This window comes from Pristis pectinata, unplaced genomic scaffold (assembly GCF_009764475.1).
Source record: "Pristis pectinata isolate sPriPec2 unplaced genomic scaffold, sPriPec2.1.pri scaffold_88_arrow_ctg1, whole genome shotgun sequence".
Lineage (NCBI taxonomy): Eukaryota > Metazoa > Chordata > Chondrichthyes > Rhinopristiformes > Pristidae > Pristis > Pristis pectinata.
Window position 1 is genome coordinate 157426 of NW_026262574.1, and position 17385 is coordinate 174810.

A 17385-nucleotide genomic window follows, 5' to 3' on the forward strand; every position below is an offset into this window, starting at 1 on the left:
GGAGGGGGAGGAGGCGGAGGGAGGGGGTTCAGAGGGAGGGGGGTTCAGCAGGAGGGGAGAGGGTGAGGGGATGTGTAGGAGGATTGTCAGTGACGTGTGCCCATCACCCCCCCCCCCCCCCACCCCACCCCCAGCGAGTGAGGTGGTCAGCCTCGGACAGCTGGAGGGAGGGGGGTTAGGTGAGGGCGGGAGGGGTGTTGGAGGAGGACTGTCACTGATGTGTGTGTTCCCCCACCCCCCTCCCCCCCCCACAGCGGGCGAGGTGGTCAGCCTTGGACAGCTGGCCTCGTTGACCGGCCGCCAGCATCAGGCCCCCACCCAGGGCAGCAAACCCCTCACCTTCCAGATTCAGGGCAACAAGCTGACCCTCGCCGGGACCCCCCTGCGGCCGCTGGGCGCCGGACCACCCCGGCAGGTGCAAGGTAGGTGACACACGGACTCTCCGTCTCCCTCCCTCTCCTCCCCTCCCCCTCCCCCTCTTCTCTCCCTCCCTCCCTGTCCCCCCCCGCACCCCCCTCCCCCATCACCCCCTCTCTCACCCACCCTCCATCCCCCTCTCCCACCCTCCGCCCCCGCACTCTCTCACACCCTCTTCGCCGTCTCTCAGCAGGCAGCGTGGTCCACCTGGTGTCGAGCGCGACCCACCACCTGCTTGGCCAGCCCACCCAGCTGGCCCTCATCCAGGCCGTGGCCCAGCCCAGCGGTCAGACATCACTCCAGGCCGTGCCCGGCGCGCACCCCGCCGTCTCAGCTGCCCCCGCCCGCCTCAGCGTGCCCATCAATGCCACCCCAGGTATGGAGTGGGGAGGAGCACGGAGGGGGGAGTGGAGGGGACGTGAGGGGGGAGTAACGGGGTGCGAGTGGGTAGTGGAGGGGGTGTGAGGGGGCAGTGGAGGGTGACAGGCCTTTGGGGAGGGAGGGGTGCGGGAAGAGTGACGGGATGTTTTGGGAGGGAGGGGGACGGGGAGGGTGAAGGTATTATGGGCAGGGAGGGAGGGGGATGTTCAGAGCTCACGGTGTGATCTTCGGGTGAGGGACGAGGTGGTGATTTGCCCCAATAACCTGGTTTCACCCCCCTTCCCCCCCTCCTTCCACCCCCCCCCTTCCACCCCCCCCCCCTTTCCCCCCACCCCCTTTCCCCCCACCCCCTTTCCCCCTCACAGTGCCCGGCTCCGTGGTGACCAGTTCTGGCGTGGTGAAGATCGTGGTCCGCCAGGCACCCAAGGACTGCGTCCCACTCTCCCTCCCCCAGCCCCGGCCCCTGGCCATCTCTGCTGCCCGACTGCCGTCCGCCACCCTGGCCGCCCCGGCCCGCCTCCAGCTCCCCGTCGGCACCCTGGCTCTTGGCGGCCCCCAGCTCAACCCCACCCCACGTCCCGTGCTGAGGGTTGTGCAGGCACCGCCGGTCACCACTGAGCAAGGTAAGCGATAGGGAGGGGGGTGGGGGGGCGGGCGAGTTTGGTCACACGCACGCGGGTTTCACGTAACAGTGTGGCTCTCGAGCAGCAGGTCGGAGGCTTGCTGTCAGGGGTGTGACAGGACACTCCCCACTTTCCTAGGTGGGGTTAATCCATGCACTCCACATCCGCCACATTACCTGTCCCCTGTCTACAGGTCAGGAGTGTGATAGGACACTCCCCACTTCCTTGGGTGGGGTTAGTCCACGCACACAACATCCGCCACATTACCTCTCCCCCGTCTACGGGTCAGGGGTGTGACGGGACACTCCCCACTTCCCTGTGTGGGGTTAGTCCATGCACACAACATCCGCCACATTACCTGTCCCCCGTCTACGGGTCAGGGGTGTGACGGGACACTCCCCACTTCCCTGTGTGGGGTTAGTCCATGCACACAACATCCACCACATTACCTCTCCCCCATCTACACGTCAGGGGAGTGACAGGACACTCTGCACTTCCCTGGGTGGGGTTAGTCCATGCACACAACATCCGCCACATTACCTCTCCCCCGTCTACAGGTCAGGGGTGTGACAGGACACTCCTCACTTTCCTGAGTCGTCATAGCCTTCTGCGATGTGTGGTGAGCAGAACTGTCTACAGTGCTCCAACTGCGGCCTCAGCGATGTTGTCCTGTGACCTGTGTCCTTGTATCCTGTACCCTGGCTCAGGATACAAGGATACGGGGTAGTAATTTTTTCCACCACCTTCCCCCACCGCCTTTGAGGGGCGGTGTGGGATAGGCGATAAATGCTGGCCTGGACGGTGACAACCAGGTTATATCCCAGAGAAAAAGAAGTCAATACAAAATAACCTCCCCTCATTCTCTGGAGAACTCTGTCCCAGTTTCATCGACCCGGGTCTGGCACACGGAGTACGACGTTGGTAAATGTGAGGTCATCCACTTTGGAAGGAGAAATAGAAGATGAGATATTTTCATGAGTCACACGTACGTGGAAACACACAGTGAAATGCATCTTTTGCGTAGAGTGCTCTGGGGCAGCCCACAAGTGTCACCACGCTTCCGGCGCCAATGTAGCATGCCCGCGACTTCCTAACCCGTAAGTCTTTGGAATGTGGGAGGAAACCGGAGCACCCGGAGGAAACCCACGCAGACACGGGGGAGAACGTACAAACTCCTTACAGACAGCGGCCGGATTTGAACCGGGGTCGCTGGCGCTGTGATAGTGTTACGCTAACCACCACGGATTATTACTTAAATGGTGAAAGATTGCAGCGTGCTGTTGTGCAGAGGGACTTGGGAGTGCTTGTGCATGAATCTCAAAAGGTTGATTTGCAGGTGCAACAGGTTGTCGAGAAGGCAAATGCAACGTTGGCCTTCATTGCTGGAGGGATTGAATTTAAGAGCAGGGAGGTCACGCTGCAATCATACAGGGTCCTGGCGAGGCCACACCTGGAGTACAGTGTGCAGTTCTGGTTTCCTTACCTGAGGAAGGATGTACTGGCTTTGTAGGTGGTGCAGAGGAGGTTCACCGGGTTGATTCCGGAGACGAGGGGGTCAGCCTCTGAGGAGAGATTGAGTCCCCTGGGACTATACTCAGGAGAATGAGAGGGCATCTGATAGAAATGTATAAAATTATGACAGGGATAGATGAGAGAGAGAGGCAGGAAGGTTGTTTCCACAGGTAGGTGAGACTAGAACTGGGGGACATAGCCTCAAAATTCAGGGGAGTAGATTTAGGGCGGAGATGAGGAGAAATTGCTTTTCACAGAGACTAGTGAATCTGCAGGATTCTCTGCCCAGGGAAGTAGTAGAGGCTACCTCATTAAATATATTTGAGGCACAGTTAGATTTTTGCATAGTAGGGGAATTAAGGGACCTTTCCCTCAATGTCAGCAAAACAAAAGAGCTGGTCACTGACTTCAGGAAAGGGTGCAGTGTACATGCTCCTGTCTACATCAATGGTGCTGAGGTTGAGAGGTTCGAGAGCTTCAAGTTCCCCGAGAGCGAACATCACCAACAGCCTGTCCTGGTCCAACCACGTCGACGCCACGGCCAAGAAGGTTCACCAGTGCCTCTACTTCCTCAGGGGGCTAAAAAAAATTCAGCACATCCCTTATGACACTCACCAGCTTTTCCCGATGCACCATAGAAGGCACGCTATCCAGATGCATCGCAGCTTGGGACGGCAACTGCTCTGCCTGCTTTATTAGTTTAACGTTAGCGGGAGTGAGGGATACAGACGAAGAGTAGACAGTGTAACGCGAGCTCTGTACTGATGCCACTCGGAGGTCTACTGGTCAGCGTCCCTACTTTTATACGCAGTGTGGGAAACCTCTATGGGAAGTTGCAGTTACGAAGGCAGTTGCTGACAATAAGCTTTTAGTAAAGCAAGATATGTCTTAAAAACTTCTTTCTTTCTCACCCGCACCTGGACATTTTACAGCGATAACTGTAGTCACCTCATGGTTGAGGAAATGTCACACTATGGGAAGAGTAGCTGCACACCATTAACCTTACGTTGTTAGCCCTTGCACGTCCAGTTATCTTTTACAAGCCTACGAGGAGAGATTGAGTCGTCTGGGACTAAACTCGCTGGAATTCAGAATGCGCGGGGATCTTGTAGAAATGTATAAGATTATGAAAGGGATAGAGGCAGGAAGGTTGTTTCCACTGGGAGGTGAGACTAGAACTAGGGGACGTAGCCTCAAGATTTAGGGGAGTAGGTTTAGGACGGAGATGAGGAGAAATTGCTTTTCCCAGAGAGTAGTGACTCTGTGGAATTCCTGGCCCAGGGAAGCAGTAGAGGCTACCTCATTAAATATATTTAAGGCACAGAGTTTTGCATAGTAGGGGAATTAAAGGTGATATTTAATACACAGTTAGATTTTTGCATCGAGGGGGAGCTGTGATGGGGTAAAAGGCAGGTGGGTGGAGCTGAGTCCATGGCCAGATCAGCAGTGATCTTACTGAATGGCAGAGCAGGCTCGACGGACCGGATGGCCTCCCGCTGCTCCCGTTTCTCGTGTCCTCGGCGGTAATGGGTCTCCCCTCCGTTTCCCCCTTTCAGCCACCCCCACCGTGACCCGGCTAGTGGTCTCCGGGACCAGCCCAGCGGAGAAGGACGACGCGGAGCTGCCGACCCTTCGGCCAGTGTGTGCCAGGCCTCCCACCCCCACCCCGCCGATCGCATCTACCTCACTGGCGGCACTGAGACCCCGGCGGCAGGCGGCCCAGCCCTCAAAGTCTCCCTACAAACTGGTAAGTGGACCCTGCCCTCATATGTGTTCTCTATCTCAACCGTCACAACATGGCTGCCAGGACTGGTTAAATGGACCCCTCCCCACAGCTGTGTTTTTCTGTGTCAACCGTCACAACATGGCCACCAGGGCTGCTTAAACAGAACCCCCACCACCCCTCAGCTGTGTTTCCTATGTCAACAGTCACAAAATGGCTCCCGGGACTGGTTACCAGACCTGCCCTCAGCTGTGTTTTTCTATGTCAACGGTCACAACATGGTTGCCCTGACTCATTGAACAGGCCCGCCCTCAGCTATTTTCCATGTCAACAGTCACAAGATGGCTGCCGGGTCTGGTTGAATAGACCATTGCCCCCCCCCCCCCCCCCCCCCAGCTGTGTTTTCTATGTCAATGGTGAGGCAGAGAGCGGGGCAGTGGGATCTGTGTGGGGACCGACACGGGGCTGTGGGGAGGGAGCGGGGCAGTGGGATCAGTGTGAGGACCGACACGGGGCTGTGGGGAGGGTGCGGGGCAGTGGGATCAGTGTGGGGACCGACACGGGGCTGTGGGGAGGGAGCGGGGCAGTGGGATCAGTGTGGGGACCGACACGGGGCTGTGGGGAGGGCGCGGGGCAGTGGGATCAGTGTGGGGACCGACACGGGGCTGTGGGGAGAGAGCGATGCCTGTGTAAGGTCGAGGGGCTGTCTCTTCCTCTGGTTGTCCTGTGCCCTTCCCCACAATAACCCCCCCACCCCCCTCACCTCCCCTCCCCACAGGAGTCGCTGGAACAGAAGAGGCTCCAACACCGGCGGGAGCGCCTGCAGAGGATCCACGCCCTGAACGAGCTCCGCTGCGCTGCCTCGCCTGTCTATGGCACCGAGCTGCTGCGACTCTGCGACCTGTCCGCCCAGGGACCCCCTCCCCAGCCCCCGGCCGAGGAAGGGGCCTGGCGGGGGCTGGGCTACGCACACTGCCTATCGGCGCAGGTGGGCAGGGAGGGACGGAGGCCGGAGGCGTACTGGCGGACCACCCGAGCCCTGGACGCAGCGGTTCACAGCCCTGAGGAGAGGGTCAGGCAGCTGGGGGACGTCATCGACAGGTGGGTGTGGGGCCGGACTGTGTGACGGGGTGGTGCAGGGGGAGCTTCACCGTGTGTCTGACCCCGGGAGTGTGTGATGGGACGGTGCGAGGGGAACTTCACCGTGTGTCTGACCCCGGGAGTGTGTTACGGGACGGTGCGGGGGGAGCTTCACCCTGTGTCTGACCCCCGGGAGTGTGTTACGGGACGGTGCGGGGGGAGCTTCACCCTGTGTCTGACCCCCGGGAGTGTGTGACGGGACGGTGCGGGGGGAGCTTCACCCTGTGTCTGACCCCGGGAGTGTGTGACGGGACGGTGCGGGGGGAGCTTCACCCTGTGTCTGACCCCCGGGAGTGTGTGACGGGACAGTGCGGGGGGAGCCTCACCCTGTGTCTGACCCCGGGAGTGTGTGACGGGACGGTGCGGGGGGGAGCCTCACCCTGTGTGTCTGACCCCGGGAGTGTGTGACGGGACGGTGCGGAGGGAGCTTCACCCTGTGTCTGACCCCGGGAGTGTGTGACGGGACGGTGCGGGGGGAGCCTCACCCTGTGTCTGACCCCGGGAGTGTGTGACGGGACGGTGCGGGGGGAGCCTCACCCTGTGTCTGACCCCGGGAGTGTGTGACGGGACAGTGCCGGGGGAGCCTCACCCTGTGTTTCTGACCCCGGGAGTGTGTGACGGGACGGTGCGGGGGAGCCTCACCCTGTGTCTGACCCCAGGAGTGTGCGACGGGACGGTGCAGCGGGTCTGACCCCAGGGGTGTGTGACGGGACGGTGCAGCGGGTCTGACCCCGGGAGTGTGCCACGGGACGGTGCAGCGGGTCTGACCCCAGGGGTGTGTGACGGGACGGTGCGGGGGGTCTGACCCCAGGGGTGTGTGACGGGACGGTGCGGGGGGTCTGACCCCGGGAGTGTGTGACGGGACGGTGCGGGGGGTCTGACCCCGGGGGTGTGTGACGGGACGGTGTGGGGGGTCTGACCCCGGGGGTGTGTGACGGGACGGTGCGGGGGGACCCTCACTCTCTGCCTCTCCCACCCCGCAGGTTCATCTTTGTTATACCTCCTGTGGAGGCCCCCCCCATCCGGATGCACGTCTCCCACCCTCCTCCCTCTGAGCATCACCGGCAGCTGCTCCTCGCCGAGACCCTGCACCAGCAGCTGTGCCCACGCGTTGCCCGACTCCACCGCATCGTCTGCAACATGAGGACGCAGTTCCCCGATCTCCGGCTTATTCAGTACGACTGCGGTGAGTGGGGTCGGGTGGGTTCCCGGGGTCCACTCCTGGCCCAGAGGGCCGGTGTGTCTCTGGAAGTCAGGGGTCTGGTTTATTGTCAGATGCACGATTGCATCTGTGCACAGGGGCAGTGATAAACTTGCAGCAGCATCACAGGCACAGAGCTTCCGGAAAGCAGCAGTCACAAGGAAAACAAATAAAAACTATTGGTTATATTGTTGTCATGTACCGAGGTACAGTGAAAAACTTGTGTACCGATCATTGAGGTGGTGCAGGGCGCGCTGAGGCGGTGCAGGGCGCACTGAGGCAGTGTGCTGAGGTAGTGCACGGCGCGCTGAGGCGGTGCAGGGCGCGCTGAGGCGGTGCAGGGCGCGCTGAGAGTACAGGGCGCACTGAGGCAGTACAGGGCGCATTGAGGCAGTACAGGGTGCATTGATGTAGTACAGGGTACAGGGTGCATTGATGTAGTACAGGTAAAAACAATAACAGTACAGAAGTAAAGTGTCCCAGCTACAGAGAAAGTGCAGTGCAATAAGGTGCAAGGTCACAATAGATACGCAGAGATGCAGAGGCACATGGGGAGATGCGCAGACACGCGGAGGGAGGCGCAGACACGTGGAGGGAGGCGCAGACACAGACGCATGGGCACACGCACAGAACTGCGTTTATCGTCACTATATAACGAACTGTCACGTGCCGAGCGGCAGCAGCCCAGTGCAGGGGCATGATGTGGCTGTGAATTGCCTCCCTCCCTCCCCACAGGGAAGCTGCAGGTGCTGGACCCCCTGTTGCGCCGTCTGAAGGCGGAGGGGCACCGGGTGCTGCTCTTCACCCAGATGACCCGGATGTTGGACGTGCTGGAGCAGTTCCTCAACTTCCACGGACACATCTACCTGCGGCTGGACGGCAGCACCAAGGTGGAGCAGCGTCAGGTAAGGGGCAGGGCCTCTCCGCGGGATCTTCCTGTGCGCCACTACTGGTGTTCCCCCCCCCAGCTCCTGGGCTCTTTCTCTGCACTGCTCCTGGTGCCCTGCCCATGGTCCCTGGGATCTTTGCATTGCTTCTGGCACCCCTGCCTATCCCTGCTCCGTCCACAGTCCCCGGGATCTTTCTCTGCGTGGTTCTTGCATGGCCATGTCGAGACTGGACTGGATTAGGACCGGACCGGACTGGTGTTGGCCAGCCAGAGACGGACTGGAGTCAGTGGGGATGGGCTAGACTGGACTGGAGCCAGCCAGAGACCGGACTGGAGTCAGTGGGGATGGGCTAGACTGGACTGGAGCCAGTGGGGATGGGCTAGACTGGACTGGAGCCAGCCAGAGACGGACTGGAGTCAGTGGGGATGGGCTAGACTGGACTGGAGCCAGCCAGAGACCGGACTGGAGTCAGTGGGGATGGGATGGGCTAGACTGGACTGGAGCCAGCCAGAGACGGAATGGAGTCAGTGGGGATGGGCTAGACTGGACTGGAGCCAGCCAGAGACGGAATGGAGTCAGTGGAGATGGGCTAGACTGGACTGGAGCCAGCCAGAGACCGGACTGGAGTCAGTGGGGATGGGCTAGACTGGACTGGAGCCAGCCAGAGATGGACTGGAGTCAGTGGGGATGGGCTAGACTGGACTGGAGCCAGCCAGAGACCGGACTGGAGTCAGTGGGGATGGGCTAGACTGGACTGGAGCCAGCCAGAGACCGGACTGGAGTCAGTGGGGATGGGCTAGACTGGACTGGAGCCAGCCAGAGACCGGACTGGAGTCTGGGGGTCTGGACTGGTGTCGGCAAGCCAAACACAAGACCGGAGTAGTGTGGACCGGACTGGGGACAGCCAGCCAGAGACCGGACTGGAGTATTATGGAGGCTGGACTGGGGACAGCCAACCAGAGACTGGACCGGAGTAGTGTGGACCGGACTGAGGACGGTCATCCAGAGACTGGATCGTAGTCGGATGGACCGGACTGGGGTCAGCCAGCCAGAGAGCAGACCGGAGTGGTGTAGACCGGACTGGATTGCACAGACTGGGTTAATTGGGTTAATTCCTCCCACCACCCCCCCCCCGCCAAGGTTGTACCAGACTGGGCTATAGTCACTATGACCTAGTCCGGACTGATCCGGCCTGGGATCACCATCTGATCTCTGTCTGACTGTGAGCTCACCCTCTCCCTTTTTATTCCTCCCTCTCTCTCTCCCCCCCTCTCCCTCTCCCCCCCCTCTCCCTCTCCCCCCCCTCTCCCTCTCCCCCCCTCTCCCTCTCCCCCCCTCCCTCTCTCCCTCCCTCTTTCCCTCCCTCTCTCTCCCTCCCTCCTTCCCCACCACCCCCACCAGATCCTGATGGACCGCTTCAATGCTGACAAGCGCATCTTCTGCTTCATCCTGTCCACGCGGAGCGGAGGTGTGGGCGTTAACCTGACCGGGGCGGACACCGTCCTCTTCTACGACAGCGACTGGAACCCCACCATGGACGCCCAGGCACAGGATCGTTGTCACCGCATCGGTCAGACCCGGGACGTGCACATCTACAGGTGGGAGACCCGGCGGGTTTAGGGGGGAGACTGTGGGGTGATGTGCTTCTCCTGCCAGGCTCACACCTTGTTATCTCTCTCCCTCTCTCCCCTCCTCCCTCACTCTTTCTCCCCTCCTGCATTCCCCCACAGGCTGATCAGCGACCGGACTGTAGAGGAAAACATCCTGAAGAAGGCCAACCAGAAACGGATGCTGGGAGACCTGGCCATTGAAGGAGGCAACTTCACCACTGCCTTCTTCAAGGAGGTAAACGGGAAGTGGGGGGGGGGGGGGCAACTGTGGGGGTGGGGCGGGACGGGACGGGAGGGGAGGGGAAGACGGGCATCTCAGGAGCGGCAGCACAAAACAGGGGAAAGGACAGTTGACGTCTGCGGTCGAGACCCTTCATCTGGACAGCCAGCTGAGTCTCCGGGTGTCTTTGGGGAGCGTCCGGAGTCTCCGGGTGTCTTTGGGGAGCGTCCGGAGTTTCCGGGTGTCTATGGGGAGCGTCCGAAGTCTCCAGGTGTCTTTGGGGAGCGTCCGGAGTTTCCGGGTGTCTATGGGGAGCGTCCGAAGTCTCCAGGTGTCTATGGGGAGCGTCCGGAGTCTCCGGTTGTCCCGGGGAGCGTCCGGAGTCTCCGGGTGTTCCCGGGGAGCATCCCAATTCTCCGGGGGTGGGTGGGCGCAAGCCCCCAGGTGTCCCAGGGGAATGTCCCGAGTCTCTTCAGGACTCTACAGTTGGGATTGGTTTATTATTGTCACTTGTACCGAGGTCCAGTGAAAGACTTGTCTTGCATCCCGATTGTACAGGTCAGTTCATTACACAGTGCAGTTACATTGAGGTGGTACAGAGGTAAAACAATAACAGAATGCAAAGTAAAGTGTCACATCTATGAGGAAGTGCAGTGCAGGCAGACAATAAGGTGCAAGGTTATAACGAGATGGATTGTGAGGTTAGAGTCCATCTCTGTATAAGGGAACCGTTCAATAGTTTTATCACCGTGGGGTAGAGTCTGGTGGGACGTGCCCTCAGGCTCCTGTATCTTCTACCCGATGGGAGAGGGGAGGAGAGAGAATGTCCCGGGTGGGTGGGGTCTTTGATGATGCCGGCTGCTTCACCAAGGCAGTGAGAGGTAAAGACAGAGTCCGTGGAGGGGAGGCTGGTGTCCATCACGCGCTGGGCCGTGTCCACAACTCTCTGCAGTTTCTTGCGATCCCGGGCAGATCAGTTGCCATCCTGAGCCGTGATACATCCGGACAGGATGCTTTCTATGGTGCATCAGTAAAGGTTGGTGAGGGTCAAAGGGGACAAACGGAATTTCTTTAGCCTCCTGAGGAAGTAGAGGCACTGGTGAGCTTTCTTGGCTGTGGCATCTACGTGGTTGAACCAGGACAGGCTGTTGGTGATGTTTGCTCCTAGGGAACTTGAAGCTCTCGACCTCAGCACCATTGATGTAGACAGGAGCGTGTACACCACCCCCTTTCCTGAAGTCACTGACCAGCTCTTTTGTTTTGCTGACATTGAGGGAAAGGTTGTTGTCCTGACACCATGTCACTGAGCTCTCTATCTCCTTCCTGTACCCCGACTCATCGTTATTTGAGATACGGCCTACAGCGGTGGTATCATCTGCAAACTTGTAGATGGAGTTAGAGCAGAATCTGGCCACACAGCGATGAGTGTACAGGGAGTAGAGTAGAGGGCTGAGGATGCAGCCTTGTGGGGCACCAGTGTTGAGGATAATCGTGCCAGTGGTTTCTCACTGATTGCGGTCTGTTGGTCAGAAAGTCAAGGATCCAGTTGCAGAGGGAGGTGTTGGGTCCCAGGTCCTGGAGCTTGGTGACGAGTTTGCTTGGATTAACCTCCCTCCCCGTTCCCCCCCCCCCCCCCCCAGCAAACCATCCGCGACCTGTTCGACATCCCGATGGAAGAGCCACAGAAGGAACCCGAGGTGCCGAGCCCTCCCCCTCTCCCGCCCCCTCCCCGGCCAGAGGAGGAGGACTCCATGTCGGCCAAGCAGACGCAGATCCTGGAGCAGGTGAGGGCTTCGGCCGGCGACAGCTGTGGGGTGGGCAGCTGGGGCGGCTGGGTTCGGGCGTTCCACTCCTGTGTGAATCGATTGCTGGCCACCAGCGCTTTCTTGAAGAGGAGGGCGTGCAATTGGATGCCTGGGGGCTCGGTCCAGGGTTGCAATTGGTCGTCAAGGGGCCAGTCCACGGCTGCGATTGGCCGCCCGCCAACTGGTTGGGAGTCCCGCGATTGGTCGCTGGCGCGCTTCCTGGCTGAGCTGGGGTTGACCCACCTGCCCGCAGAGGAGCGGAGCCGGTTGCTCCCCATCACCGGTGTCCCTCGGCAGTAGGGGTCACAGAATAAACGTACTGCATTGCTGTCGGGAGGGGGCTGCCTGTTCCCAGCTCTCGACATCTCAGCGGTAGGACAAGCCTCCGGTTAACTGGGAGAGAACGTGGCTAGCTTTGGGCACCGTTCAATTCGTTATCGAGCTACCTAACTGGGCGGTCCCCGGGGGTCTGGTTGGGGGCGCAGCAGGTCCCCGGGGGTCTGGTTGGCGTCCGGGAGGTCTATAGGATCTAATTAACGGATGTAATAAGCTACAGGGTCTAGTTGGTTCCCCCGGCAGTCTACAGTGTCTGGTTGGTGCCCTGGCGGTCTGCAGACTCTAGTTGGTTCCCCTGGCAGTCTACAGTGTCTGGTTGGTGCCCTGGCGGTCTACAGAGTCTGGTTAATGAATGCGATGGACAGGTAAAGGGAGCAGGGTCCCGCGGGAGGAGCGAAGGAGGGGGGCGGTTGGGGGTGCGGGGGTCCATCTCCCTGTTCCCTCACCTCCCGTCCTCAATTGGTCTCTCGTTCCCAGGCGCTGTGCAAGGCAGAGGACGAGGAGGACATCCGGGCGGCCTCGCTGGCCAAGGCGGAGCAGGTGGCCGAGCTGGCCGAGTTCAACGAGAGCATCCCGCTGGAGGGAGAGGAGGGCTCGGTCCGCGAGGAGGAGGAGGAGCTCTCCAAGGCCGAGCAGGAGATCGCTGCCCTGGTGGAACAGGTAACGGGTCACACACGGGGTCAAGGAACAGCGGAACCTCGGTGTACGAGGGTAGGACACACACTGTGAGTGGTGGGGAGTGCGGAGGGACAGAGGGACCTCGGTGTACGAGGGTAGGACACACACCGTGAATGGTGGGGTGTGTCGAGGGACCTCGGTGTACGAGGGTAGGACGCACACTCCCAGCGCCACAGAGTACTAATGGAGAGCCCCCCCCCCCATCTCTCTCTCTCCCTCCAGCTCACCCCCATCGAACGCTACGCCATGAACTATCTGGAAGCCTCTCTGGAAGCCGTCAGCAAGGAGGAGTTGAAGCAAGCCGAGGTAGGTCCGCTGCCCGATCCCTTCGCCCGGCTCGCCACTCGCGGGTGACAGCCCACACCTCTCTCCTCGGGCACCCCGCTCCCGTCCCATCACTCCCCAAGTCAGCACGGTGGGCGGAGCAGTGGCGGATGCAGTTTAATCCTGGGCAGGGCGGGTGGGCTGTTGAAGGTCGGGGACACACCGTGAACGGTGGGGAGGGACAGAGGGACCTCGGTGTACGAGGGGCGGACACACACACACCGTGAACGGTGGGGAGTGTGGAGGGACCTCGGTGTACGAGGGGAGGACCTGATGGAGGTGCACAAAATGTTGGGGTAGAGAGAAGGAAACCTCGCCCAGCAGAGTTGTGTGAAATCAGAGGTTTGGGGTTGAGAGGGGGGTGGGTTTCACCCTCGCGAGGGGAGGGGGCAGGGTTGGAATCTGGAACGGACTGCGCGAGGGGGTAGAGGAGGCAGGGACTTGTTTTAAGCATTTGCACATGCGTGGTTATGACTCTCTCCGTCTCTCCCCCTCCCTCTCTCCCCCTCCCTCTCTCCCCCTCCCTCTCTCCCCCTCCCTCTCCCCCCCCCTCCCCCTCCCTCTACCCCCCTCCCTCTCTCCCCCTCTCTCCCCCTCCCTCTCCCCCCCCTCCCCCTCCCTCTCTCCCCCTCCCTCTCTCCCCCTCCCTCTCCCCCTCCCTCTCTCCCCCTCCCTCTCCCCCCCCCTCCCCCCCCCCCCCCCCCCCCCCCCCCCCCAGGAGCAGGTTGAAGCTGCCCGCAAGGACCTTCACCAAGCCAAGGACGAGGGCTGGCGCTGGGGAGAGCAGCGTGAGGAGGAGCCCCCTCCGCCCGAGGACCCCCCGAGCCGCCGGCCGCGGAGGGCGCGCCCCCAGCCCCCGTCCCGGCCCAGCACCCGGCTGAGCCAGCGGCTGCGGGAGTTGAGGGCGGGGGCGGAGGGCGGGGGGGTTCCCGCCGGCCCCCCGGACCCACCGCCCAGCCTGCCCCCCCTGGCCGCCCCCGTCCGCGACCTGCAGATCCACATCAGCAGCGAGCTGCCCGACCAGATCTTCGCCGAGGAGCCGGGGCCTGAGGGGGTGTGCTGGGCCGGGGAGGGGTCCGAGGCCGAGCCCCCCCAGCCCCAGGCCTCGGGGGCCGCTCGCTCCCCGCCTGCCGAGTCCGCCCCCAGCCCGACGCGGGCGGACGCGCCCCTGGGCCCAGCGGTTCCGGGCCAGGCGGTGACGGCCCCCACGTGCGAGCAGCCGCCGGGATCCCAGGCCCCGGAGAGCCAGGCCTCGGGCCTTCCCGTCGCCGGGGAGGCCCGCGTCCCCTCGGCAACGGTCGCCGGGGACGAGAGGCCAGGAGAGGCCGTTGCTGGGACGCCGGCCCGGGTCGCCGGGGAGGTGGAGGGTCAGGGGTCGGGGGCAGACGTACCAAAGCCGGCGGTTGCCGCGGAGGCGGAGGGCCAGAGGTCGCACGGGGGCGCGCCGCGGGCGTCGGTTGCCACGGACGCCTCGAATCAGGGGTCAGCGGAGGTGACGGCGAGGACATCGGTTGCCGCGGACGCGGAGGGTCAAAGGTCAGGAGAGGGCGACCCGAGGACATTGGTTGCCGCGGACGCCGAGAGTCAGGGTTCGGGAGAGGGCAACCCACGGACACTGGTTGTTGCGGACACTGAGGGTCAAAGGTCGGGAGAAGGTGACACGCGGACATTGGTTACCACGGACACGGAGGGTCGGAGGTCGGGAGAAGGCAACCCACGGACATTGGTTACCACGGATACAGACTGTCAAATATCGGGAGAGGACAGCCAAAGGACATTGGTTGCCATGGACATGGAGGGTCGAAGGTCGGGTTTGGCCAGCCCGCAGGCCCCGGCCGCCACGGAGACGGAGCGGGCCCCGGTCGCCGCGGAAACGGAGCGGGCCCCGGTCACCACGGAGACGGTGCAGGCCCCAGTCTCCAAGGAGACGGACCAGGCCCCGGTAACCACGGAGACCGAGCAGGCCCCGGTTGCCGCGGAGACGGAGGGTCAGAGTTCGGGCGAGGAGGGGGAGGAGATGCCCGGCGCGGGACCCCAGGAGGAGGGGGAGGAGGAGGAGGCGGCGGAGCGGAGCCCACGGCCGCCCCGGCCCAAGCGGAGGAGGCGGACGGCGGACCAGGCCCTGGTGCGGGAGGGTCTCCCGGCCGAGGGGGGGTCCCAGCTGTCGGCCACCGTCCTGCGCAAGGTCCCGGGCCGGGTCAACGTCATCGTCCAGCGGCGGGAGCCGGCCCGGAGAGCCCGGCGGGCCAGGGAGCCCCAGGAGTGCCCCTCCCCGCCCCCGGCCAAGCGATCCCGGCCCCCCGAGGGCGAGGGGGCGGGCCAGGGGGCTCCCCCTCCGTCCCCCGCCCCCCGCTCCACCCGCCAGCGTCCCGGCGACTTGCTGCCCCCCCTGGAGAGGCGCCGCTACAAGCCCCGGGGCCGCTGCGCGCCCCCCCGCCCCGCCACCCCTCCGCCCGCCGCCCCCCCAGCCCCCAGGAAGAGGGGCCGCCCCCTCTCCGCCTCCCCTCCGGCCGCCCACCCTGGGGTCCGGACGCCCGGGCGCAGGGGTCGGCCCCCCAAACCCTTGCCCGGACCCCTCCCGCCCCGCAGGGGCAGGCCGCCGGGCCGCAGGTCTCGAGGGAGGCCCCGGCCCACCCCCCCTCCTCCCCCCCCACCCCCGCCGCCCCCACCCCCGGCCCCCCGCCGCAGGGGGAGACCCCCCTCTGTCAGCAGGCGGGGCCGCCGGCCCAACACCTGAGCCCAGGGGGACGGGGCGGGGGGGGGGGTGGGACGGGGCGGGTGTCGCGCACTCAGAGGCTACCCCCACCCCCCCCCCAGTACCCAGGCTGGTCGGTTCTGAGACGTCCCCTCTGGTCCCCGTCTCTCACCCCCTCCGCCTCGCCCTCGTTCTCCCCCCTCTCTCTCCCCCCTCTCCCCTCTCTCTCCCCCCCTTCCCCCCAACTCCCTCCCTCCCTCTCTCTACCCCACCCCCAGACCAGACCTAGTTCCACCAGCGGGGTGTGTGTGTGTGGGACGGCGCGGACCCTCGACGGGTGGGGGGAGGTGAGGGGGTGTTCAGACCACTGGTCTCCTGGTTCCCCCCCCCGTGGGGGGGGGGCATGGATGGTCCGGTGCTGAGTTTAGGGCCCCGTGTTTGTGGGACCCCCACCGCCTCCCCATCGCTCTGTGAATGTGTCCCTGCTGGGACACCGGTGGGCTTCATCCGGCTGATGGATCCTCAACCCCCGCCCCCCCCCCCCCCCCCGGGCAATGGGCAGAGAGAGGTGACCCCCCCCCCCCCCCCCCGTTCTCCCTTCACTGACTCCAGCACCAAGATGGGGACCAAACACTGGGTTCTGACCAGTGACCACCTCCCTCCCCTCCACCTTCTGCTCCCTCTCCCTCCCCCTCCCTCCCCCTCCCTCCCCCCTCCCTCCGATGATCTAGTTGTTCCAATTATGTTAAGATGAGAAGAAACCATTGCAGATTTACGACTGTGTCTCCTGCCCCCTCCTCCTTGTACAGGCAACTCGACTCCAGGGTCCGTCCCGACTCACCGCGTCCCTTCTAGACGGCCCCATCCCCCTTGTACTATACATGTATCTTTTGAATAAAATCTATGCAAAGAATATTTTGTATGGAAAACCGAGACAGTGTCCACGTGTGTGACGGGAATAAAAGAAATATTGAAAAAAATCTTCGTCCCGGAGACGTGCGCTGTGTGTCTTCTGGTGTCAGACACGGTGAGGCTCCCTCCGCACCGTCCCGTCACACACTCCCGGGGTCAGACACGGTGAGGCTCCCTCCGCACCGTCCCGTCACACACTCCCGGGGTCAGACACGGTGAGGCTCCCTCCGCACCGTCCCGTCACACACTCCCGGGGTCAGACACGGTGAGGCTCCCTCCGCACCGTCCCGTCACACACTCCCGGGGTCAGACACGGTGAGGCTCCCTCCGCACCGTCCCGTCACACACTCCCGGGGACAGACACGGTGAGGCTCCCCCCGCACCGTCCCGTCACACACTCCCGGGACAGACACGGGTGAGGCTCCCCCCGCCCCGTCCCGCCACACACTCCCGGGGTCGGACACAGGGTGAGGCTCCCCCCCGCACCGTCCCGTCACACACTCATACACAGGGTGAGGCTCCCCCGCACCGTCCCGTCACACACTCCCGGGGTCAGACACAGGGTGAGGCTCCCCCCCGCACCGTCCCGTCACACACTCCCGGGGTCAGACGCACAGGGTGAGGCTCCCCCTCCGCACCGTCCCGTCACACGCTCCGGGGGTCAGACGCACAGGGTGAGGCTCCCCCTCCGCACCGTCCCGTCACACGCTCCCGGGGTCAGACGCACAGGGTGAGGCTCCCCCTCCGCACCGTCCCGTCACACGCTCCCGGGGTCAGACGCACAGGGTGAGGCTCCCCCCGCACCGTCCCGTCACACACTCCCGGGGTCAGACGCACAGGGTGAGGCTCCCCCCGCACCGTCCCGTCACACACTCCCGGGGACAGACACTGATACGAAATGATTTCTAGAATGTTTTT

At 63.1% G+C, this 17385-nt stretch overlaps 1 protein-coding gene across 1 annotated transcript in view; it reads left to right on the top strand.

Moving 5' to 3' along the window:
* Positions 1 to 16536, top strand: part of srcap (Snf2-related CREBBP activator protein) — a 48389-nt gene extending 31853 nt beyond the window's left edge. The window contains exons 17-29 of the mRNA XM_052009949.1: positions 255 to 422; positions 611 to 793; positions 1164 to 1421; positions 4490 to 4680; positions 5435 to 5757; positions 6780 to 6982; positions 7733 to 7902; positions 9289 to 9485; positions 9618 to 9732; positions 11358 to 11501; positions 12336 to 12518; positions 12759 to 12842; positions 13579 to 16536. Coding sequence (XP_051865909.1) covers positions 255 to 422; positions 611 to 793; positions 1164 to 1421; positions 4490 to 4680; positions 5435 to 5757; positions 6780 to 6982; positions 7733 to 7902; positions 9289 to 9485; positions 9618 to 9732; positions 11358 to 11501; positions 12336 to 12518; positions 12759 to 12842; positions 13579 to 15597 — 4238 coding nt within the window. The 3' untranslated portion in view covers positions 15598 to 16536. The remainder of the gene's footprint in view (positions 1 to 254; positions 423 to 610; positions 794 to 1163; positions 1422 to 4489; positions 4681 to 5434; positions 5758 to 6779; positions 6983 to 7732; positions 7903 to 9288; positions 9486 to 9617; positions 9733 to 11357; positions 11502 to 12335; positions 12519 to 12758; positions 12843 to 13578) is intronic.
* The last annotated feature ends 849 nt before the right edge of the window (positions 16537 to 17385 follow it).